The sequence below is a fragment of the Pempheris klunzingeri genome, chromosome 6 (genome assembly GCF_042242105.1).
Source record: "Pempheris klunzingeri isolate RE-2024b chromosome 6, fPemKlu1.hap1, whole genome shotgun sequence".
NCBI lineage: Eukaryota > Metazoa > Chordata > Actinopteri > Acropomatiformes > Pempheridae > Pempheris > Pempheris klunzingeri.
Window position 1 is genome coordinate 18,024,312 of NC_092017.1, and position 24,195 is coordinate 18,048,506.

At 42.5% G+C, this 24,195-nt stretch overlaps 2 protein-coding genes and 4 non-coding genes across 6 annotated transcripts; 1 reads left to right on the forward strand and 5 right to left on the reverse strand.

Annotated features, from left to right (window-relative positions):
* The first annotated feature begins 883 nt into the window (after positions 1-883).
* Positions 884-3,730, forward strand: b3gnt7 (UDP-GlcNAc:betaGal beta-1,3-N-acetylglucosaminyltransferase 7). The gene is made up of 2 exons (XM_070832777.1): positions 884-1,028; positions 2,384-3,730. Coding segments are annotated over exons 1-2 (1,257 nt in total). The 5' UTR covers positions 884-1,026; the 3' UTR covers positions 3,639-3,730.
* A 6,743-nt stretch (positions 3,731-10,473) lies between these two features.
* ncl (nucleolin) lies at positions 10,474-18,572 on the reverse strand. Its single transcript, XM_070831872.1, has 16 exons — positions 18,427-18,572; positions 17,297-17,398; positions 17,062-17,188; positions 16,378-16,500; positions 15,779-16,009; positions 15,376-15,528; positions 14,542-14,622; positions 14,236-14,359; positions 13,931-14,067; positions 13,426-13,552; positions 13,200-13,336; positions 12,943-13,072; positions 12,489-12,631; positions 12,167-12,293; positions 11,563-11,855; positions 10,474-11,463 (listed from the first exon to the last, which is right to left on the reverse strand). The coding sequence occupies exons 1-16, from the start codon at positions 18,442-18,444 to the stop codon at positions 11,399-11,401; spliced, it is 2,118 nt and encodes a 705-aa protein (XP_070687973.1). The 5' UTR covers positions 18,445-18,572; the 3' UTR covers positions 10,474-11,398.
* Positions 12,714-12,847, reverse strand: LOC139203306 (small nucleolar RNA SNORA75). The gene has a single exon (XR_011584392.1). It is a non-coding gene; the product is annotated as a small nucleolar RNA SNORA75 (small nucleolar RNA).
* Positions 13,726-13,863, reverse strand: LOC139203298 (small nucleolar RNA SNORA57). The gene has a single exon (XR_011584385.1). It is a non-coding gene; the product is annotated as a small nucleolar RNA SNORA57 (small nucleolar RNA).
* Positions 14,435-14,503, reverse strand: LOC139203310 (small nucleolar RNA SNORD82). Its single transcript, XR_011584396.1, has one exon. It is a non-coding gene; the product is annotated as a small nucleolar RNA SNORD82 (small nucleolar RNA).
* On the reverse strand, positions 16,107-16,244 carry LOC139203311 (small nucleolar RNA SNORA57). The gene has a single exon (XR_011584397.1). It is a non-coding gene; the product is annotated as a small nucleolar RNA SNORA57 (small nucleolar RNA).
* Positions 18,573-24,195: the final 5,623 nt, after the last annotated feature.

Genomic DNA, 24,195 nt, shown 5'->3' on the forward strand with positions numbered 1-24,195 from the left:
ATATTGTGCAGCACTTACTTAGCAAATCATTGTGGCTCTGTTAGTTATTTAGGCCGACGCCTTAGGTTACCGTTACAAACCGAAGGTTTATATGAACCTTAGATTTTCATAATTCCACTTCCTCAAGTTTCCATTGTGCAAAGACAAACATTCAGATCTTAACACCATCCTTCCCTTTTTCATATCTCATTCAGGATTTGTTGTAATGGCGCCCTCCAGTTGTGCCACTTTCGTCTCTCAAACATATCATGACAAAACCTTGTGATTTGAGGTGGTTTGGTCACTTCACATATTAAACTTTACTTAAAGCTGTATCCATCAAGTTAAGGAAATTACCAAAACTCTTGTCTCTGGCACATTATTTGAAAAGAGGAAAGTTTGCTCTTATGTATTTAGTTTTGCGGAAAGTAATTAAAAGCATCCCTCGAGCATTAAGGTGGTGCACATTTACTGAAATATTTACCATTCTCTGCTACTTCATACTTCTGCACCACCACATTTCAGGGAGGATTTTAGAGTTACGCATCCCCAGTGGGGACTCAGTTGGCTTTTTTCGGTTACTTCATCCCGCAGACCCGAAGGGAATGCAGGTGAAATAAAAAAGAAATCCAATGTTTGCTTTTTCTTTGGGTTATTGTTCATCCACGCTGGAGCTTTCTCGTTATCATCGCCTACAGTGTGTACACGACAGGCGGACTCTTTTCCTCCCAGTTCATTCATCATGCGCCGTGTGCGCGCTACGTAACTGCGGCCGTGCCTTAAAAAGCGGCTCACTGCGGAGGAGCGCAGTCTTCAGCTGCACACATCACACAGCGCACATCTGCATCTGCCGGGCTGAGACACCATCAAAACCCCTTTTCCCCACAACACGGTTTGCAAAAAAAAAAAAAAAACCTTCGGACTCGATTGAAAGGATTATTTTGTCCCTGAGAATTAAACTCAAGAGATTCCACTTTTCTGGGTTCAGTTAATCGGTATTTCATTGGTTTGTGGTCTCCGGGCCACCAGCACAGAGCATTAGAGAGAATGTAAGTGGCATCTTCTTGTAATATTTCATTATTGTGTGTTAGATTTACAATTTATTTATTTTTTTCCACGATGCTCGTCCTCCTCTGGTTGAATCTGTGCCAAGTGAAGGCTTCGTGTCCGCGCAGCAGACGCGCAAACTTCAAACTCTTGAAGTCAAGATTTTAACTTGCTCTGAATGTTTCTTGAAATTAGATGGGCAAGATTTTAATGAGGATTGTGGGCTGGGATTAACTACAACAAGCAGGGATGAAGATTAGACTAATGAGCCGTTGAAGCAATGTGGGAGAAATGTGATTTTGCAGCCAAAAGTTTCAAGGTGATGCTGTGGTGATCTTATGAAGGTACTTTAATAGTAGGTGGAGGTAAAAAAAAAAAAAAGAAAAGAAAAAAAGAAGATCCTGCTGGTTTGTTTTAAGATGTGGCTCCTCGGATGTGACTTGAAGGTGTTCAGCCTGGTTCAGTGTTCAGTGTTGGGTGGGATTCACTTTGTTAGTTAGTGCTTATGGAGGAAAAGCTCTCCTACAAAGATGGAGGGGGCCCACATGGGAGTGTCTCTGGGGTTGTGAGGGTGACGACATGATGGAAATATGAGAATATTTTTTACTTTCCAGGGGGTTACTTCACTTTCAATGTACATTCCACGTGTTCTTCCAGAAGTGACACAGGTTAAGATATACAAAGACAAGTGCTGCTTTGGCTTTTTGTGGTCCTGTTGCAACGACATATCTCTGCTGCCTGTAACTTGTTTTAAAATAACGCTACAACACACTGGGAGGGAACATTTACATTTTTAGATTTGATCGTCTGATTCACATGCAGCACGTTGTATGGCGTCGATTCAAAACCCTGCTGCAGATAAAGGACACAGTGTAGTGACGACCGCCCCTCAGGTTATTCTTTGCTTCACTTGCTATACAAGAAACAGCTTGTTATATATTCTTCTGTTGCTAATGTAAAGATGCAGTTTAACCTCTAGGGTATCATACATTTCGATGTATTTTCGCCCATCTGTTTATATTTCTAAATCTGGAAGTGAGGCACTAAAAAAAGAAATACTTGGGGGTTTTATTTGGTGTGTTATTCTCACTCCTAATTCAATGACAATTGAATTTGTTGGGGGTTAAAAGCAGAACACATCATCCCATGTTTCAGTTTCTGGAATATCATTTTTAAGGTTATTGTTTGACACTCAGTGACTTGAAGGACCTCTCATTAGTCTTTGATGTATGTGATCTTGATCAAAACACTCCAACATGATATAAATACAATTCAATATTTAGCTTTCTATTTAGCTATTTGGGTCAGATAATTTTGCCCAAACTGATTGGCATCTGTGATCTTTGTCTTCACCCAGGATGAACAACAGAGATCGCTGGAAGGTCTACAAGAGGGTGAGTGTCATGTTTTTCTTGGCTGTGCTGGCGCTGACTGTTGTCCAGAGAGGGAACATCAACATGGGAGCTCCCTTCGAACTCGAGAGGCAGGCTCGCATGGACGCCTCCGACGGAGCTGAGCCCGGAGCAGCTCTGGATGTGAAGACTGGCTCTTACCTGGGGATAAAAGGTTTCTGGAAGACTGGCAAACACCACCCGGTGCCCAAAGCTCGGGCCACCACTCATGAGCCCAGAATCACTGAGGACGGCAGCCCCAGAACCTGGGATGTAACTAAGTCCAACTGCAGCGCCAACCTCAACCTCTCAAATCAGGAGTGGTTCAGGAGCCTGGAGCAAAACTTCAAGCAGTTCCTGCTTTATCGACACTGCCGTTACTTTCCCATGATTCTCAACCACCCTGAGAAGTGCACAGGGGACATATATTTGCTCATGGTAATAAAATCTGTGGCCACACAGCATGACCGCAGGGAGGTCATCAGAAAAACCTGGGGCAAAGAACAAGCGGTCGACGGCAAAAGGATAAAGACCCTCTTCCTTCTTGGTAAACCCTCCAATGAAGCAGAGAAAGCGAACCACCAGAAGCTAGTGGAGTACGAGAACTTCATCTACAGGGATATCCTACAGTGGGACTTCCATGACAGCTTCTTCAATCTCACACTTAAGGAGACGCACTTCCTCAAGTGGTTCCACACATACTGCCCCGGTGTACGCTACGTCTTCAAGGGGGACGATGACGTGTTTGTCAGCGTGGGGAACATCTTTGAGTTTCTGGAAAGCAGCAGTCATGCAAAGAACCTGTTTGTTGGGGATGTGATTTTCAAGGCTAAGCCCATTCGTAAAAAGGAAAACAAATACTACATCCCCCAGGCTCTGTATAATAAGACGCACTACCCTCCATATGCAGGCGGAGGGGGCTTTCTGATGGACGGGACCCTGGCGAGGAGGCTTCACTGGGTGGCAGACACCCTGGAGCTCTACCCCATCGATGATGTCTTCTTGGGCATGTGTCTGGAGGTGCTTCAGGTCACCCCCGTAAAACATAACGCCTTTAAGACGTTTGGCTTGGTGAAAAATAAGAACAGTAAGTTGAATAGAGAACCCTGTTTCTTTAAGAGCATGATTGTGGTGCACAAGCTGCTCCCGTCGGACCTCATGCACATGTGGAATCTGGTCAACAGTGACCTGGTCTGCTCACAGAAAGTGGAGATCCTATAGCTTGATGGGAACACCAGGTAAGGACTGCACCAACGAGCAGAGCTGCACCTCGGTGGATATTTCTAGAATGATGCATGAGACTAGAAGGCAAACTTCCCACTAAACTCTCCTTTATGTGGAGAGGAACCACGGACAATTTTGAATTTACTGTTTCTGTGCAGTAGTGCAATTTTTGGAGAATTTCCTCCAAAAGTAAAGTAAATTATGCAGAGTTTTTAAAAGTTGCCATAGAATTGTGTGATTAAATTGGCATTTTTTGAAGGACTCCGACTTTCTGAGATTCTGAGACGACAACCAAAGTTGAGATGCTGCATCAGTGGGCACACTAAGGAAGACAGTTAATCGCTCTACCATCACAGGCTTTTTATACTGTTGCATAATATTCTGCTGTGGAACCTGGTGCAAAGTGTTTGACGAGTCGCCACCCCATCACAGGTGAACCATGTGACAATGTGAACACACTTCTGAGATGTAATTGCGAGGACAACTGGTGAACAACGCCATGAATATGTTTCATATGCTTGTAGCATATTGTGCTTTCAGATCAGGTCGGAGGGAAATGATGTTGATCTTGAAAACAGAGGGGCACTTGGTATTAGCAGGTGCCCTGGAGGCTTGGGCTTGAGAGCCATTGCACACTATGTGTTATGCATTGCCTTCACTTATATGACCAATATGGCATATGGCATATGCAGTGGCTTCAAATAGCATTGAGTGTGAGAAAAAAAAACAACTCTCTCTACCTCAGAGATTCAAAAAAACGAATTCATCATCGATCGATCCTTTTCTGCTCTAAGTGTAACCATGATAACATTATCTTCACATGCAGTAACATGTCCCTAAAGTATGATTTTAATCAATTTTTGTATAGTAGAGGTCCTTGCACTCATTTGTTTGGAATGTGACAGACTTGATCTGGACGTCTACTACTCCTATACTACTGGAAACTTGGAAAAATGTCTAAACTTGTTACTTGTATGCTGTCTGTGGATTTGAATGTGCTGATATACTTGACATGACTTTGGTAGAGGGTTTACAATGACACTGTGAACTAAAACTATTGCTGGTACGAGTTTCTGACGTGCTAATTTAATCGCCCCCCCAATAAAAGGGGGCAAACGTGGGGTTCTTTTATTTAATTTAAAGCATCAGACGAGGATATTAATGGAATGTTGATGATTATAAAGCTGAATGTTGTGGGCGTAGTGGTGATGATTATGTCTAGGTGATGTAAATATATGTAAAAAAAAAAAATTAAAATGTATATAGAAAAGTCTTGTGTAAATAAACGTCTTTACAATACTGTAGTGTTTGAAAATCTGTCCTAGATTGGCTGCTTTTGTGTTCGGCCTTATCGGCATCGAACATCGATGTGAAAATCCATATCAAGTCACCCAACAATAGTGTCCAGTGTTGACATGTGGGTGTCAGTTACACACCTAAACAGTAAAGAAAACATGTGTGTTCCAGCAGCCATGTAAGGGATAATGGTGTGCTCTGAACAATATGTAAAGCTTTCACTTTGATGGGTATTAATTTTGAGCAATTAAACCCTAAGAATGTATTCTGTTTCCTCCACAACAGTATCTGCCGGTGATCACAAGTCAGAGACCTGTCTTTTGCGCAATGCATGTCCCATTTGGGTACAAGAAAAGAAGCTCAAAAGAAATATGACACAACTTTCTCCAGTAATCTCTTTATTATTTGGCAAAGAAAACGTTCCCACAGTCTATTCAGTCTATGTAATCGTTTTCAAAAAGCAGCAGCACATGCTCCCGGCTGCTGTGGTGGTGTGACATTTCACGCTGTTTATGTTAAGTGTCCCCGTCAAATATTATGTGACTTTTCAGTGAGCAAAACTGCTGAGACCGATACTGCCAGCTAACAGTAAGGATATTGTTTAGAGCCTTAAGTTCGCCCACAAAGACAAAGAAGGCACGGCAGAACAAAACAAATACCTTCCTGTTGTTCTTCGCAATCTCTTTCAGGACAATCACAAGAAGGCCGTACAGAAACTAGATCTTCTCTATATTGTGTTTCACGACGCGTACGCTCGCCTGTACAGAAGCATGGCTTAAGAGGATTTATCAACTTTCAACTGTCCTCTTTGTTAAACACAATGTACACGATATAGAGTGAACCTATAAACATAATGAGGTGAATTACCTCTTTTATTGTATATTCATCAGTGTGGTTAATTCACTATAACCTGACGATGTTGATAATTTGGATGATTTCTTCAATTTTTTAAGGGCTAACATTGCAGAGACTTAAAAAAAATAGAACATGGGAAAGAAGCAGTAGTAAGCTGTTATGTACTTACAGCTCTAAGCTCATTGATTAAATGCTCTGTATTGTTTGGGTCCCTGGTTTGCTGATTTTGGCAAAATGGGGGTGTGAATCAGGGGCGACAAGCAACTTATTGCCGAAAATGAATTCTCATCCTACAGCTCGAAAGAAATACAAGCTACACGAGGTTGTTACTGTGTGACACTCACAGCTGTAAGGAAGTACAGTCTACTCCAACTTGACCTAAACTGATCTCTTCACAGGGCTTTATTTCACTTTTAAGTTTTAATTCTTACCAAATGTCTGCGCCCTACCTAATATTACCAGTTCAGCCTGTTGGACTCAAAAGTTACATTCATGGATCAGTTCAAATTGCTAAATTCAAAGCAGATAAGTTGAATCTTCTAAACTATTATTAAAATATTCAGAATAAACAAGGGCACATTAAAAAACTTTTACCATCTATTTGAGCATAAATAATATTACCTCGGAGAGATTGCTGTAAAACCAATTCACCAATCATTATCAAATCACCGTTTTGAGATGTCTTTGCAGTGAAAATAAACGTCAAAATGTGCACTGTACTTGAGTAAGTACATTAGGATGCACTAGGTCTACTGCGGTGGTGTATTGTGTGAGACACAAAAGGGGGGTTAACAGAGAGAGAAAAAGATGATTCATTTCTCACCCACTTCCTCAACGCCCTGGCTGCAACAGTTAGTGGAGAGAAACCTCAAACTCACAACCGAAACATGTGCTAGTAAAAGCATGTGCCTTCACTGGTGCATCATGTAGCTGTGCTTCACTTTCAAGTAAACTGGGAATTTTTCCCGGTCATAAAGAGACTGACAACAAACTGACTTATCAACCACCAGGCAAAATTTACTGCCATTCAGTCTGAATCTTACACTTCGGTGATGATAGTTGACTGTATGCGAATACACACCCTGCTTTCCAGCCCGTCTGCAGACCTGGAGCTGCCTATTTGTTGACACTAATTGGAGGAAGCTTTTGATGTCAGCGTGGTCAATGGGTCTGCTGGGGGGGGGGGTGGGCTTTCACACTAGTCCTCTATTTTCTTCAAAGGCCTCTGGAGAACCATCATTGGCATGGCCGAAGATGGGAATGTTGTTGCTGAGGCTAAAATTAAAAGGAACATTCCTTAACCTACAGGCCGCTGACTGTAACCTCTTAATCAGCTCAGGCATCACAGGGCATCTCATGCAACCTGCCAGTGCCAGCTAATACGAATCATGTTCACCGCAGATTACATTACTGCTGATCACTCGAGTGTCACCAGATCACCAGATTTTAAATCTAATAGTTTAGTGTAGATTATGCAAGGATTCAATGATATGCAAAATGTAACATAGTGCTTAACCATTACCACCCCCATTCTACATTCTCATATAAAGCACATAAGTGACTTGCAATTAATTAACAGCTGCTGTTATTGCTGTGCTCAATTATTACTGCACTCAACAAAAAACAGGAATGGAGAAAAACGTTATAAATCTCCAGAAGCAGGAACACCGAACAGTAAGATAAAAAAGAAGTCACTGAAAGGTTTAGAGAACAAGATCAAATGATGAAATAATAAAAGAGAAGATTCAAGATTCAAGATTCAAGATGTTTATTTGTCATGTGCACAGTAAGAACACGATGGTGACACTGAGCAATGAAATTCTTACTTTGTTCGTTTCCCTCCACATAGAAGACGTAGTAAACATGTTCGCCACGCAGGGCGCCATGTTGGAAAGCTTTTGCTAAAGCAGTGAAACAGACTAGAAAACATATATGAACAGAGAAATAGATAAATAAGGTTTAATTAAAAGCCAGACTAATAAGGTGGGTCTTGAGTTCGCTTTTGAAAATGTCTGCTGCCCTCAGGTCTTCAGGAAGGCTGTTCCAGGGATGTGAACCATGGTCATAAAAGGTTGTTTTCAGCGTGGGCTTCTGTTCTGACTTTGGGGATAATTAAAAGGCCACTACCAGAAGACCTCAGAGTTCTACGGGTTCATGGGCAAAAAGCAAACCAGAAAATGAAGCAGGACCAAGGCCATTACAAGCTTTATAAATCAATTAAAGAAAATTTCAAGCATTTCAAAGTTGACCTTTGTTCCGTACGACAACCTAATGATGACAAACAACAGAATCCATCTGTATTGCACACCTGAAGCTCACTGATTATCTGTGTTAAAAAAAGATAAAAGATATGACATGTTCACCCACACATGTAAATTTGTGTTACTCAGACCGACGCTATCCATGAACGGATTACATCTCTCGACACGCAAACAACATGAATATCATCGTACGTCCAACTCATTCCAGGCTTATAAAACCGGGAACGACTGGCGTGTTTGTATAAGGCTGTAAGAGCAATAGATTCAATACACGCGTTGCACTGATGAAGCCGAGCACAGTGCGTTCTCCTCTGTTACAAACTTCCAAGAAATGTAAGGAACGTAAATTCTTATTCATAAGACCACACATTAGCATAAAGACAGTGACTTCCTGTGTCACGCTGAAAAACAGGCCAACGGCAATGCCACTTCATAGTACATCTGTGCTATAGGACACCATGTACTTGACAAAGATCCATTGTGAGGAGGACTGAGCAGTATACTCCCATTTAAAGAGGGCCCTATTTAGACCAGCTCTAAACAAATGAGATAAAGTATCTCTGTCCTCTCTCCTCTTAACAATGCCCTATTGCCTCGTGCTTCAAAGCGGTTTCATACTTACATTTTGGCATTTATTAGTCAAAAATATGAAATTAGAGGGTGGAATCCCAGCACCCTCACTTCCCTGTACTATACTCCTATTACTTTTCATAAACCATCTTCCTTACATGATCAGACTGAGATAACAAAGTATAGCTAGGCAGCTTTTGACTTGATCAGCTAGATACTGAAGCTCATGTATCCGTGAGGACGACTGTGTTGAAAAAGGAAAAAAAAAAAAAACAGCAGGACAGCCCTCAAAGGTGAACTCAGAAACAGAAAAGAAAGCACACTTGTCATTCTAGACGGCTGACATAACGCCACAGAGAAAAGCTAGCATGACCTCTGTCACTGATCAAGGCGGGGGGCAACAAATCTCTAAATGGAGGTATTCAGTGGTGCCATCATCAGTGCCTCCCGCCCAGGCACCTCCAGGAACAAAGATCCCTGTTCAGCCACAGGGGCCTTGGGATGACAGCATACTGCTGTCCCCTGTCTGGTGCTGTCACTGTCAGGAGAGACCTGTGCTGCAGCTCAGGGTCACATGAAGTCCTGTTGCTAGCGAGAGCTCAGGGGCAATATTACCATTCTGAGTGTCCCCCTGTCTGCACATTTCACAGTTTGGCCTGTATATTCTGTGTAAATGTAGCTTTTGTTTTTTCCATCTACTTGCTTGTGCATCATTGCTACGTGTGTACTGAGCTTTGTTGTCTTTGTTTGAGCTGCTCGTGTCTTCCTGTACACTTGCCCTCGGCACTGTGCAAGTACGTCGACAACAACTGGAAACACCTGATCAATAACGCTGATTAAGAGGCTGACATTTTAAAGCGCCGATAGGATTGTTTGTCAGTACGAAGAACCTTAAAGACCTTATCAGCATGTGGTGAGATTTGCCTTTTAAGTCTGTATTGTTGCAAGACAAGAAAGCATCACTTACTGGAGATAGATCACAGACAACAGCACAAGAATTATACAGTCGAGCTTCTAAAGCAGGGGTGTCAAACTCATTTTAGTTCAGGGACCAGTATAATCATCAGCATAACCTATAAATAACAAATGTTTCCCTTTGTTTTAGTGCAAAAAAGTACAAGTACATTCTGAAAATGTTCACCTTTAATGAACTGTCTTTTTACAAAACATTAATAACAATCTGAAATGTGTTTTCTCTGTTATTTCTACACTTTACAAAGTCATCCCGCCGTTTGACACCCCTGTTCTAAAGTCTCTCCATTTCCATCAAGGAGGTTCACATCCCCATAATCTCTTCACCTTTGCAGTGGGCACTTACAAGGTACAAACCAACTGAATTTGCAGGAACAATATATGAAGAGCTTTTAATGTCTGTGGGAGCCCCTTGCATGTTTGCTGATTCTGGAGCGACTTCGACTCTGAGGGGAAATGCAGGTTCACATCACCAGAAGTACTCCGCATGCGGATCCTTACGTAAAGAAGACTGCCTATTACCCGAGGCACCATGACACCAAAAGACTACCTGGCTGAGACTGCCACCTGGTGGAAAAAGCGGTTTGCCACCCATCAGTTATTTTCAGCTGTCTTAACAGTAATAAGGCATTTGTAAGGGTGCAACAAAGGTTACATAATGTTTAATCCAAGATGTGAATGTTTGGGTTGGACAACACTTTTTAGCTTGAGCTTACAATTTTGACCATCTTCCATCCAACTCCAGAGTTTATTATTTGCCCATTCCCTTTAATGTCAGCTGGGTTAGACACCATTCTAAACACATTTCACCATAACGTGGTAAAATTCAACAGCGCCACAAATCACAGCCTCCGTAATTACTGGAGAGAAAAATTAACTGACAGTTTGAAAAGAATTTAATAAGCTCTACAACAGGGAGAAGTCATTGCAGGGCTCTTGTAACGCATTCGATGCAGTTTGCGGCATTAAACAAATGAGCAAATCTGTAAGTGTGCCATACTTGGCAGCTGTGTTCAACAGGGACCAGCAGTTCCATATTCAGGAATGATACTTATTCAGCATTTCAGACAGACATGTGTGCAAAGAGGACAGTTTTAAAAATCACCACCTACAAGATTTTATTTAATCGTGTGAAAATCTTGAGATTCTCAGATGGGAAAAAATTAGTCAATGCACTACAAATATTTTATGTTACATAGATAAGAGGTCACTCATCCTCTGTGACTCTCGACACACACTGTGCCCCTCCAAACAAACATGACACAACATCTTTGCCATATTCTTAACACCCACCTCTGACCGCACTGACCGAAATCTTCTATCAAAATATGCTTTGCACATTACAGTAAAACTTGGCACCTAAAGCAAACTAAATGACAAATAAAATAAAAACAAAACATATGGATACAAGTGTATTTGTTTTTACAAAAGGTAAAATTAAATCATACAAACTGTTTAAATTTACACGATGTATCTGACAAAAGACGAGCATATTTTTCACAGCAAACTTGTTTGCCAGACCCATTCCATTTTACTCCTTCGGAAAAGCAAGTAAGCTAATGAGGGCAAGAGGTGCAGGTTTGCATTAGGGACATTCAGTGCTATCATGTAGCACTTTATCTGAGAAGGTCGAAAGTACCAGTCTGGCACAGAAGGGCGGGAAAAGGTTTGAGGGGTCTAAATAAAGGGCTAAAATGCCCGTTAACAGTTAAATATATATCAATGACGCTTTCTGGAATGTCCAAAAGCTCTGAAAAGTGATGAAACCAGAGTCCATTCAAAAAGTAAAACAGACTAAAGGATTTAGTCATCAAACTTGATTTTCTTCCCCTGGGGTTTGGCTCCAAATCCACCGCCACCTCTTCCGCCTAAAAAGGAGAACAAGAGCAATTTAAGTTCACTGGCCGGTTCCACTTCAACTCAGCCCCCCCCCCCATTTAGGCCAAACAAATGTGCATGTCTTTTACCTCCAAAGCCACCACGTCCGCGTCCACCTCCGCGAGGGCCTCCCCTTCCGCCCCCTCTGCCGCCACCGCCGCGGCCGCCGAAGCCTCCAAAACCGCCGCGGCCTCCTCTACCGCCGCCGCGGCCGCCAAATCCTCCACCGAATCCTCCGCCACCGCGACCTCCACGGAAGCCGCCCTCCCCTTTGGGCTTGGCGTAGTCCAGGGTCACCTTGCTGCCATCGATTTCGCCATCATCCATGGCCTCCTTTGCTGCCTTGCAGTCCTCCTCGCTGTCGAAGTCCACAAAGCCAAAGCTGAGGGGGAAAGCAGACAGAGGAGCTTAGTTTTACATCCCTGAAAAGCAACTTGGAAACACTGAGGTGTTGGTTGAAATAATCTAAATCAAATTAGAAAAGTGTTTTAGCATTTAACCTATGAAAGTATGGCTGCATTTCACAATACTGTATGTTCCATCCACCCGAATTGTGTTGAAGGTAGCTGCCTGTTTAACTGCAAGTTTGCTTTACTTCTCATGCGAATCCGCTCACTGTCACTACTGGACAGAGTGGTGCTCACGAGAAGAGTAGAGAATAGCCAGAGAGAATAGTTAATATTCAAAACGTACCCTTTTGATGAGCCTGTGTCTCTGTCTGTGACTATCCTGGCTGCTGCGGCGCCCTCGAATGCATCCTTGAGGGTCTGATCTGTTGTGTCCTCTGAAAGACCCTTGACGAAGAGGGTTTTGGTCGGACCTTGTAGCAGAGAGATGTCATTATTAAAACCTTGAGATTTTGAGACCAGGAATAACAGATACTTCAGGCACGATGCACAGACTAGATCAGGACTTGACTATCTTGGATTCCTCACAGAGTTTCAGGAGATCAAGTTTTCATCACATCTGGCCTTGCTGACAAACTGAGGGCATTTCGTTAAGTCTGAAGACCTACCCGAGTTTCCTCTGCCGCCATCTCTGCCGCCGCTGTTCTGGCTGTACTCCAGTCGGATCGACCGGCCTTCGATGTCTGTGTTGTTGAGGTTTTCCAGGGCGTCTTTAGCGTCGTCCGTGCTCTCAAACTCAACAAAGGCAAAACTATGGAAAGAAGCATAACATTAGTAAAGGGGGAAAAAAAAAAATAGATAGAAAGACATGGGTAAACCTTTTCTACATTTCTACTTGTTGCACAACAGACATAAGCAACACCCATATGAAAGAAGAGTGAGCCTGTTCTAACTGTGCATTGGCTCTGCTTCTCGTGCGAATCCATGCAGAATCAAGGGTAAGATTAAGAGGAGCTCATGAGAAGGTGGAGCAGTTTGAGCTAAACGCTAGAGTTTTGGGGTTTAGAAAAATCCTCCTAGACCCATCAATGTAGTTATCCTGTGCCACACACACACACTTACCCTTTAGGTCTGCCATCTCTCTGTGGAATCCTTATGGAGACGGCCTTCTCAAATGTGGATTGCAGGACTTCCTCTGTTGCACTGAAGGCCAGATTATTCACTACCAGTGTTTTACAGGCTGCTGCCGTGCCTACAGGAGAGAAGAGGAAAGGAGACAGGTGAGATATAAACATTTTTGCTACAATCAAGAAGAAATTATTTCACACCTGCTAAAGTCACATCATAGCTTTACAAAATGCTCAAAAGAGGTGCTTTACCTGCCACCTTGGCCCCTTTCTGGCTCTTTTCTCCCACATAGTCGACCATGATGGACCTCCCCTGTACGTCGGCGCCCTGGGCCTCCTCCAGCATCTTCTCTGCTTCAGCCTCAGTTTTGAACTCGATGTAAGCAATGCTGTCAAAAGGGAAAAGGGATTGGTGATCTATGTCATCCGGACGAAAAATAAGAAGTTACTTCACGATTAAGTGCTGGCTGGTCCTTACCCTCTGTTTGAACCATTCTGGCCTTGAGGTAACCTCACGTCAACTGCGTCTTCAAAGACTTCCTTCAGGTCATCAGCCGTTGCAGAGAAGGGAAGGTTTTTTACAAACAGAGTCCGTGCATCCCGCTCTGTGGGAAAAATGTCAAGATCAGTATGGGTATCAGGACTGTTTTTCAGTCTCAACCTGTCAAAGTTTACTGCCTGGCAATGTCCCTGTAGCTCCCCTCTTCTTCATAGATGAACACATTGAGAAAATCTGTCAAGGCAAAACCTCAGACTCCACCAAATCCATAAAATGCAAGAATGTCACAGCGATTGAGGATAGAACCGGCAGACAACAATACACACCGGTACCGAAGACATAGCACTGCATTTAGTTTTCCTCCGTACATTACACACATGAGTACTAAACAACATCATGTATGCCAAGAAATGGAGGGTGTGTGTTTTTTTTTTGTTTTTTTTAAACTTTCCTAGACATGCACCCTGATGGAGGCATCCGTTACCTTTCTTGCCCTCCTGTGAGCTGTCTTTGCTTCGGGCCTTGTCCAACTTCAGCTCCTGACCCATGACCTTCTTGCCATTGAGCTCCAGTGCCTTCTGCATGTCCTCCTCAGATGCAAAGTCCACATACCCAAATTTCCTGTGGAGGCGAGTTGTGCAAGAACCATTAGACATTCCTATAAGTTTTTAGTTTTTATAATCTAAAAACCCCCATGTTCAGGTATTGGAAATTGTACATTTAAAAAAATGGTACATTACAGAGTAGTGACTGTCAGTATATACAGGTGAGTGAAGTAAGGTTGCTTACTTGGATCCTCCTAACCGGACATCTGCAACTTCAAGGCTGTTCTTGGAGAAGAATTTCCGCAAGGCTGCTTTGATTTCTTCAAAGTCTTTGTTTGCGTTCAAGTTTCCAACAAACAGGCAGAATCCTGGTAAATGGGATAGTAAATTTCCATTGAGTTTTTTTGGGGGGGTAAAAACATGAATCCTATCAGTTATACCAGACCATTCAGAATAATAGAAGGTGACATCACACATCAGTATTAAGTCCCTTGTTGATCATCATAACAATGTTAAAATGTGATTGATGACTCAGTGCATTTGCTCCTACCATCGCCTTCTGACTTTGCTTTCTTGGCAGGAGGTGCGTCCTTGCTCTCTGCCTTCCTTTTTGCAGGAGTCACGGGGGCTTCTGTTGAGACAGGAGTGTTGCATCATCTTTAAGTCAGACATCAGTTCAGCCATGACAGACAAAAAGTAGTCTAGAACAGGCAGATTAACTAAATGCATAGTATACTGAATCTGCATTCATTAAAAGGGCTTTAATAGACAATATCTAAAACCATTAATTTACCAGTGCTTGGCCAAATGTATTTAACAACCATGAAACTGACACCCTCAATTACCGCCACAAATAAAACCTTCAACTATAAGAACTGACCGACCCAGTCCCATTTTACAATGGATTATGAGAATGTCCATATTGAAATGTAACAGTTTTTTATTGACCCATTCATTTGAATCAGGTGTGTTGGAGCAGGGAAGCATCTAAAACATGCAGGGCAGAGGCCTGGACTGAGAAACACAGCTCTCTGCAAATGTATTTTATGTAGAGGAAATGGTGGCACGGCATTATGCTGACTGCATATAGCAGGCAAGTAAACAGGCATGGCGGTAAGAACAAAATTGGCCAGTGCACCGATGTAATGAATCGACAACAATTTTGCGTGTGCCAAGTTACATTTCTATGGACATTAGTGAATAGTCCAATTAGTTATAATCATTCAAGTCGGCCATTTTAACGTGCCCTTTGACAGGTGGTTGGAAAAAAGTACACACTGACACGGAGGAGTGACATGCATCCTTGAACATGTGTAATAAATTAGCTTGATTGAATATGTTTTGGTAGATGAACCATACATTATCCCCCATCAATAAAACTCACCCTCTTCGTCATCATCATCATCCTCGTCGTCATCATCCTCTTCGTCGTCGTCGTCATCCTCCTCCTCTGACTCTTCCTTGGCCTTGACCATGCCTGCTTTCTTTGCTTTTGCGGCAACTGGAGCAGGAGTGGTGTCCATCTCCTCTTCAGAGTCTGGGGAGCCACAAACATTGTTTAGTTATCAGCGTCATGGTGACCAAATTCAAACCACTGATTGTCTGCTATTGACCTGCATCAGATTCATACAAAGGTGACATCATACGGAATCAGTATTAAGTCCCTTGTTGATCATCATATACTCTTATCTTTGGTGATAAGTCTGTGTGTAGTCACCGACTTGGGGGCTACAGTCACAGAACACACAGTCTAAAAAAAATAAACGCAATGAAAGATTGTAGCTAACCATCTTCATCGTCGTCATCCTCATCCTCAGACTCCTCTTTGGCAACCTTGGCCTTAGCAGCTGTTTTGGCAGCTGGTTTGGCAGGAGTAGCCTTCTTGGGAGGGGGGGCCTCTTCTTCTGATTCGTCGTCGTCCTCTTCAGAGGACTCCTTTGCAGGTGGAGCCTTCACTGGGGGCTTAGCAGCAGGCTTGGCTGCTTTCTTGGGTGGTGGAGTCTCCTCTTCAGATTCATCTAGACAATGCAAAGATAATCATCATTACTTTTGCTAGTAATCTGAGGTAATCTGCAAAACCCTCGGCAGACTCTGCCAAAAAGGCATGAAATGCGAGAATGTCACAGTGATTGAGGATAGAACCGGCAGACAACAATACACACCGGTACCGAAGACATAGCACTGCATTTAGTTTTCCTCCGTACATTACACACATGAGTACTAAACAACATCATGTATGCCAAGAAATGGAGGGTGAGTTGAAACTCTTTAACCAATTGTTATGACTTTAAGGCTAGCACAAGTACAATCTTGCAAGCCTTTAAAGGTAATCAAGTTTCAAATTAAACATGGATTCTATCCTCTGCGATGCCAAGCTGTGTCTTACCATCATCCTCATCGTCATCATCCTCCGACTCCTCAGCCTTTGCAGGGGCTGCCTTGGGTTTAGCCGGTGTTGCTTTGGCAGGGGTCTTTTTTGGTGGGGGGGCCTCCTCCTCAGACTCCTCCTCTATAGGTTGAGTGACAAAGTACAAAATTTCATCACACAATATTTGAAGGTGGTGTAGGATGCAGCCATGTTTACAGTAAATGATTATCAACCTGTTACCCGGCCTGCCTTTATATACCTACAAAGTCTCCACGTTTCTGTAGGATTTACGATATTGCACTGCTACAATTAAGGATTCAAAGAAAATTCACTTTGTATCCGGTCATGTCTGACCAATGCTTAATTCATTTAAAGGCCAGGATCAGTGCGTCACCATTTCCTTGCATTTTTTTTTTTTAATATATATTTCGGTCTTTACAGACTGGGAAACTGCAATCTTCAACACAAGCTACCTCATGAATGCAATGTCAGACACTCACAGATGTGGTAGTATTGAGCACAAATCCTATTGGTTCAGTTCCATGATATGAAACTCATGAGTCACGTGACATGTTAAATTTCCACAGATGTTAGTGATGCATTTCATTGCAGTCTGATCTAATCTATACCAAATCTAAAGGCAGAAGCAGGTCGGTTTCCTTTTTAATCCAACTCACAGGTAGGCTATATTTCATTGCTTACCAGAATCATCATCATCGTCGTCGTCATCCTCCTCACTCTCTGCTTTTTTAGCAACAGTGCCATTTTTCACTTTGGCTGGTGTGGCTTTAGCCGGTGTGGCTTTCTTCACCACTTTAGGTGGAGGAGTCTTAAAAGAAAAAACACACAACTTAAAATCTACATATTTAGATTACTTTTAATTTGCAGAAATACCCTATAATACTTAAAAACTAGGGCAAACTCAAATATACTGTACCGCTTCCTCCTCATCGCTGCTGTCCTCTTCACTAGATTCCTCCTCCACTTCTTTGGGGGGTGGAGGGGCTTTCTTTTTCTGGGTTGTTTGCTTGTTTGCTGCCTGAGAGGAAAAGAACACAAAGCAAATTTAGAATTGATTTAAAAAAAATATATGTTTGCTGGGACTAGTTAAAGCGCATGTTTAGCTGCAGAATCAGATCTAAAAGGGTATGGTGCTCCGTGTTAGCCGAGATGGGGGTTTACACCATGCGGTGCTCCAAAGGCAAAAACACAAGAACCCTTATCTACCAAAACTGGTGATTTAATCAATATAACAGTGGTCTAGGTGGGTTAAACTTGAGTCGGGTCTAATTATAGCCGTGTCTGAGCGGTAATCTGGTCTGCCTTTTCACCTCGTGTGTCACTCAGAGCAGGCGCACAACCCACGTGGAGCTCAGGAGGTCGGGCTGCTAGCATGTTGGCTAATTTTGCCGTTTGCACACAAGCATTTAAACCCACCACGAAGGACGACCAATGAAGGAGGCGCAATCTGTTGTACATCAAACTGGTATCGCCAGTTAGAAGGGAAACACTGAATAATTACAATGCAAACACTTAGAAGGAACGATCTGTATTTAAACTGGCTAACGCTAACAATTACCCAAATACACGACAGCTAAGGAAGAACACACATTTCACCTCTTATTATATCTTAATTGCTCGTATTATTCGTCAAGCTTGTGTGATATGCAATTTGAACCCATCTGCTCTTCCGTGCACATATAAACTCAATGCTTAAGTCGAGAACGCGCACGAATGCCATTTTGAGTTAGCTGTTAGCATTAGCTTTTAGCAGGCCAGGCCACAAACCCAACAGTAAGGAACAAACATGGCCGATCTAACCCGAGAATAACGTCTCGAACAAGGGCAACGATACTATGATTTTTTCGACCAAGCGGGCTCTTCCGTAAACGGTGTAATTAATGGACACAACGCATCAACCGTGAGGCACCACCAGGCATTTCCCGTTTCGTTTTTCTCACAAACGCAGCAACTTCTTCCTACAGGCCTCGTGCGTAAACACAGCGTTCAGCCGCAAACGCTTTAACAAACCCCCCCAAAAAATAAACGAACGTAACTTAATCTTACCTTTGCTAACTTCACCATGGTTGGTTGTAGTGTGTTTCTAACGAAACACAAAGACCTGGACGTTTGAAGACAAGTGACTAAAGCGCTAATGCGTACACACGTGGCTCAGCCTGCTCGGTGGGACATTGGACAGAAAAGACAGATGAGAGGAAGCCGCGCTCGGTACTCTCCTGCTCTGCGCGTTCACGTCCCCCAGCCCACGTGACTGTTTTCCACCAATCACGAGTTGGAACATTTGCCTCGTGCCCGCGCCTCGCCTACACATACAGGCCATGAGAAACGTATTAGTCTGCAGAAACAAGAGGGTTTTTTTTTTTTTTGTCGAAAGTGCTTATAAATAAACATATGTAGTGAATATGAATATACAGTTAGGTGTGTGGTAGTGTTATTCTCACAGCTTCTATTAAATAATGCTTTAGCGGTTAAAGTTTTTGTTCATATTGTGTTTAGTCATTTAATTGTACATGTTTAGAGAAATATATGTCAAATAATTACTAGACTTGAATTAGTTCTTTGGCCACACGGCACAAAGCATCTTTATGTCCCCTGCACGTGCAGGCTGTATGGACCCACGCAGCTGTTTATATTAAACACGTGGTTTGGGCCAGTTGCCATTACCCATCAGCCACATGCCGCTCACCACGCGGAACACAACCAACTGTGCAAGGAAGCAGCGCGCAACTGCGTTTACTGAGGTACTTTATGGCTTTGATTTACTGCTTGTCTTTACTGCCTTCAGTTTACGCTGCTGCGTACCGACTGTCCACAATATTTAAGAGGAAATAATCTCTTTACTCCAACTGGTAACAATTACTTTGCAGATTAAGGTTTCACATATCCTCTTATGACCGAATAAAGCTACTTAACAGTCGATGAAATGGTTCCCTGTCAGCCACCTACAACAATAAAACCCACGTCAACACAAATGCATCAGTAATAGAAACATTGTGGTATAAGAGCACAATGCTGTCACTGGCCCTTTGTACTTTTACTTTGGGTAATTTAAAGGCAGGGTCTGCAACTTATCCTGGAGGCAGTTTGTGTTATGTTGGCTGAACTGCTCACAACAGCCTGACGGCAATCACTAAACGAAAAAAAATTGATAAAAAGAAAAAAAATTCCGGTGTCTGTGGCCGTCTCTGGAGCGTAATAACCAAATCGGTCGTCCGATCATTGCATTTGGACCCATTTTTAATGGCTGGGCGGCCGATCCGCCTGTCTTCCTGTGTGCCTTCCTACCTGCGCACACACTGCAAGTGCACAGACTTCACATGACTAGAGTCTTCCACAAAGCTTAAGCTTGTGAGAGATAGTCGCACGAGAGTGGCAGACAAAGTGCGGCAAAATTGTCACGAGCGGAAGAACGAGCGAGAGCTGCTGCAGGCTGCGACAGACTGTCGTTTAGTGAGCTCAACAACAGCTCAAAGCACAGCCTCTGAGCCCGGTGAGCGGCATCTGTGAGCTCAAGGTGACTGTTTTGGTTGTGTTGTAATGATTGTGGTGTTTAACGGAGTTGTTTTATTTGTTTGACTGATAACTAAGAGAGGTCAGTCAGCGGTTGTGTACAGAGCAAACGATGGACTCGGTGGAGATGGCCGGTCGTCGCGGACTCGTCCTCCCGGCAGCAACATCAGTCAGTCAGCGTGTTGTGTTGTGAGGGAGTGGATTTGGAGGAAAACCTGAGGGGAGAGGTGGGATATTTTCAGTTGGATACTTTTAAACAATCTCTGTACTCTTACTAGTTTCTCCAGTGTTGCAGCATTATGCATTTGTGCTTAGGTAAAGTTAAGCTATAGGACTTTTAATTTGTGTTATTAGCCTACTTTTTATTCTTTCATAACATCTTAGTTTCATCCTTCCAGTGGCGGGCCATTCATTTTACACAGGCCTTCAGTGGCATCCTACCTGAATCAAACCACCTCTTAATACCATCATTATGACGCCACGGCTATAGAAACCATCAATATTATACAGAAAGGCAGTATAACAGGACGTTGCATCGCAGACAGGTATCTCATGCTGGAGAATGAATGTCATCACTAAAGCAAGAAACCCAACTGCTACAAGTCTCCTTTCACTGCAGCCACACCTGCTCCATATACATCAAACACTCTAACCACCGACTCGGCTCCAAACACAGAGTCGTTCAGTTGCCAATACCAGGCATTCTCAGCAATACAATTTGAACCTCTGAGCCTGTAAGCCAAAGGTATCGCTCGTAGTTGCTGACCTGAAAGTGGCGGACGAACCCTTTTCCCGGCTGGGACAGGTTTGCTAGCTTCGGGGTGGGCCGGCATTTCCTCAAAATGTCCAGCTTTTCTTGGAAAGTCCGCCTTGAAAATGGATTTCTAAGTAGATCTGCGACCAAATTAACATCTTCTCCTCCGTCAGCCATTGTGGGTTAAAAAAAACTGCTATTAATACTTACGATTATGATAAAGTTTTAGCTTGTGCAGGTCGCTACAGATAAGAATCGCTAGCTTTGGCTAAGCTCTCTGACCAGCCAATCAGAGGACGTGAAAATACTAATGTCATCGTACGCCTGCTAGAAGGCCCTGGGGTCACCAACTCGAAATCTGATTGGTTAAAGCAACAGTTTCATTGCGATGTATTTTAAGCTACGGGCGCCTGCACTTTTGATTCTAAAGGCCTCAGGGCAGATTTCATGATGGCTGAAATATGATTGGATAAAAGCTCTAATATAGACATACACTGCTGGAAGCACCCCAGCCCAGAGACACAGAGACACAGAGACACGCTATGAAATGAAGAGCATAGACTATTAGGAATAATCTAAAAAGATTAATGGGAAAATATTAAAACGTAAATCAGTGATTCTGAGTTTAGGCCAGCAGAGAAGGTCTTGCTGGCCCTTCGTTAATAAAAAGAAACAAACGCAACAAATATGGGCCACAGAATGGATAGCCGCTGCGGCAGGAAGAATATTGAAATGACTGACAAAACAATCTCCTTATAAGATCCACTTGGTCGCTGTTCCATACGTGTGGGTGTGTGTGTGTGCGCACACACACACAAAGTGTACAGTACATCATTCAAGACTCAGTTGATTCCCAGGAGACACCAACAGCACATTTGAGTAATTAACCCTAAACACCACACAGAGGCAGCATTGCATTTTACATCCCTCCACTTATTTCACAGGGAAGAGGAAACCGATCAACCAGCTAAATGTCTCTGTCACTGTGTCCATTACTGGAGTCTCACGGTGAGGCAGGGCTACCCATAATGTTATGTAATATAACTACCTTGTTTTGCTTTTTTGAAGTCGCTCATTAGTTTACTTCTTTTTTTTTTTTTTTTTTTTAACTGAAAGGACATTTGAACGAATATTTTTTAGGCCGAAATCACCTGTTACATTGTCTTTTTTCACGGTCGTTTCTTTGTGTCTTCTCTACAGAACACTTCACATGGATCACTTGTCACTGATCCTGATGATGTCTTCTGACCTTAACCTTAAAAGCTGGCTGTCACCTTATCTGTCTTGCAATACTTTGAATATTTTTGGATAGCACCACATTCATGTGTTGTAACGCGCAACATGAATGTATGTGACAACTTGTGATAGGATATTATACTGTTCTCTCTTTACAAGCATGTACAATGTCATGTTTTTTTTCTAAGTAAAATAGTTACCGGAATGAAGCAATCCCTGTTTTATGGTAGATCAGCGGAGTTTAAAGCTGATCCCAAGGGGGGGGGGGGAATGTGATCAGTCGAAGCAGGCAGTAATGTGAAGTGTATGAATGAAATATTTCAGGATTTACAGCAAGCGTGATTTGGAACCACGTAGTCAACATCAGCCGTGCGTTTCAGTGTTCATCCGATGTAAAGATGATTACCTGTTTTCGGTGTTTGGTTTGTATTCCACCTGGCAATTTAATGCATCTGGTTGCGAGTCCAGTCACCGTCACGCGCCTAATTATTGTCTTCTTGCCGAATTCACAGATTGCACAAAGAAATTCTCCTGCTCTATTGCACCCACCCTGTCTGCACCTGTCACTCGCTGCTGTTTTGCAGCGATGGATTAAATTGACTGTATCCAACAAATCGAAGGAGCAGGGAGGGAAATAGATGCATCCTGGGATTTTAGACCAGAAGGGATTTCCTTTATCACAGGGAAATGCACATTTATTTCTGGGCACCCGCCCAAAAGAGACGAGAGTGAGATTTATATTTGACTGTAAATTGTTAGTAAAAGCACACAGTGGTAAATCTTTGGTTTCTTAGAATGTCAGTATTTTTCGCCAGGGTTTTCTACATTGCAAAGAGAGTTCAGTATTAGAAACTCCCGTCTGCTGCTGTGAATCATTGACTCCAGCAGTTCTACAAATTCGTGTCACCATATGTAGCTGACGCATAGGGTGGACAAAATAACAGAAACACGTAATATACTGACATCCCGCATAAACCCGAATACATTTCATCAGAACCGCATCTATTACTGATGCATGATGTGGTTCATCCTGCTATTGCTTGTTTTTTTTTAATTGTCATCATGGAATATGGGAACACTATAAGGGAACTGTGTTTTAGCCATAGAGAGAAGTGAATCCTTTAATTATGTATCTCCTATATACCTTCACTGTCATACAGTTATGCACAGCAATTGTCAGACTTTATGGCCTCTATGCGACTCTCACATGAGGTTTTTCATCTTTGCACGCTGGCCTTTGACACATTTTTCAAGATGGAGCATTGAGTTTTAGGATACTTTTAGCTGCTATCCTGCTCATTGCTGTCCTTCCCTGGCGGTGGGGTTCAGCTCGTGCAAAGCTGGTATCCATGTTCGGCAGGTGTCATTGTGTTTTGCACACTGCTCTCTTTCCTTTCTCAGGTTTTTGTGTGTCTGCAATGTGGAGACCAACTACTGTATGTGAGGGGTGTGTGTGTTTGTGTTTTTCATTATAAATGTAGCACTTACCCTCTAATGTCACAGTTGGTGACTATTATTTTTGTTCTTTTCAGATTATATCTCATCACGTGTTTGTATATATGAGAGAGATGTCTTTCATACTAAAATACATTTTCATGAGCAAACCCTTTTATATAAAATCTCTCTGCTGTAAAACCACCAGGGACAAAAAAAAAAAAAAACTCTCTGTAGTTTTCGGAAGGATCACCCATTGAATTACTTAACCTCTCCAAATGTAATATTTTTCATAGATTGGTAAATAATGGCTGCCTGTATGTGTGTTGTATTACAACCTTAGTGTGTGCGACAGGTGTCATCTTTGTTTCCCTCAGCTCCATGCTGCCCTCTAGTGTCAGAGTATATTAGTACAAGGTCTCAGTGTGAAGCCACTAGTTGAGCATTTTTATTGTCTGTAAACATTTTGTTTACATCATTTATTTAATTTTTTTCAGAATTATTTGGATTTAAGTATATAAGTTTACCATGGACATATCTACCGCAGTTCTTTTAACAATGACTTGGCTTGTGCTAATATAAATTTTTAGATCTACAGGTGACCACAGCTTACACCAGTCATAAATGGTGGTCTGTAACAAATTTATACAACATATTAAATGCCAAGTTCAGAGTGTGAATATAAGATCTAATGGTACAATGTCATATTTCCATGTTTTTTTTTCATTTACCATTTCAAGCTTTGTATGGGGCGTTATATTGATTTAAAGAAACTTTAAAGCCAGTTGCTCACCACTAACTTTTAAAGTACCACCTAATAAGAGCATGATGCCATTAATACATATCCAACTCTGCAGGTCAATGGAGGAAAATGAAATCCA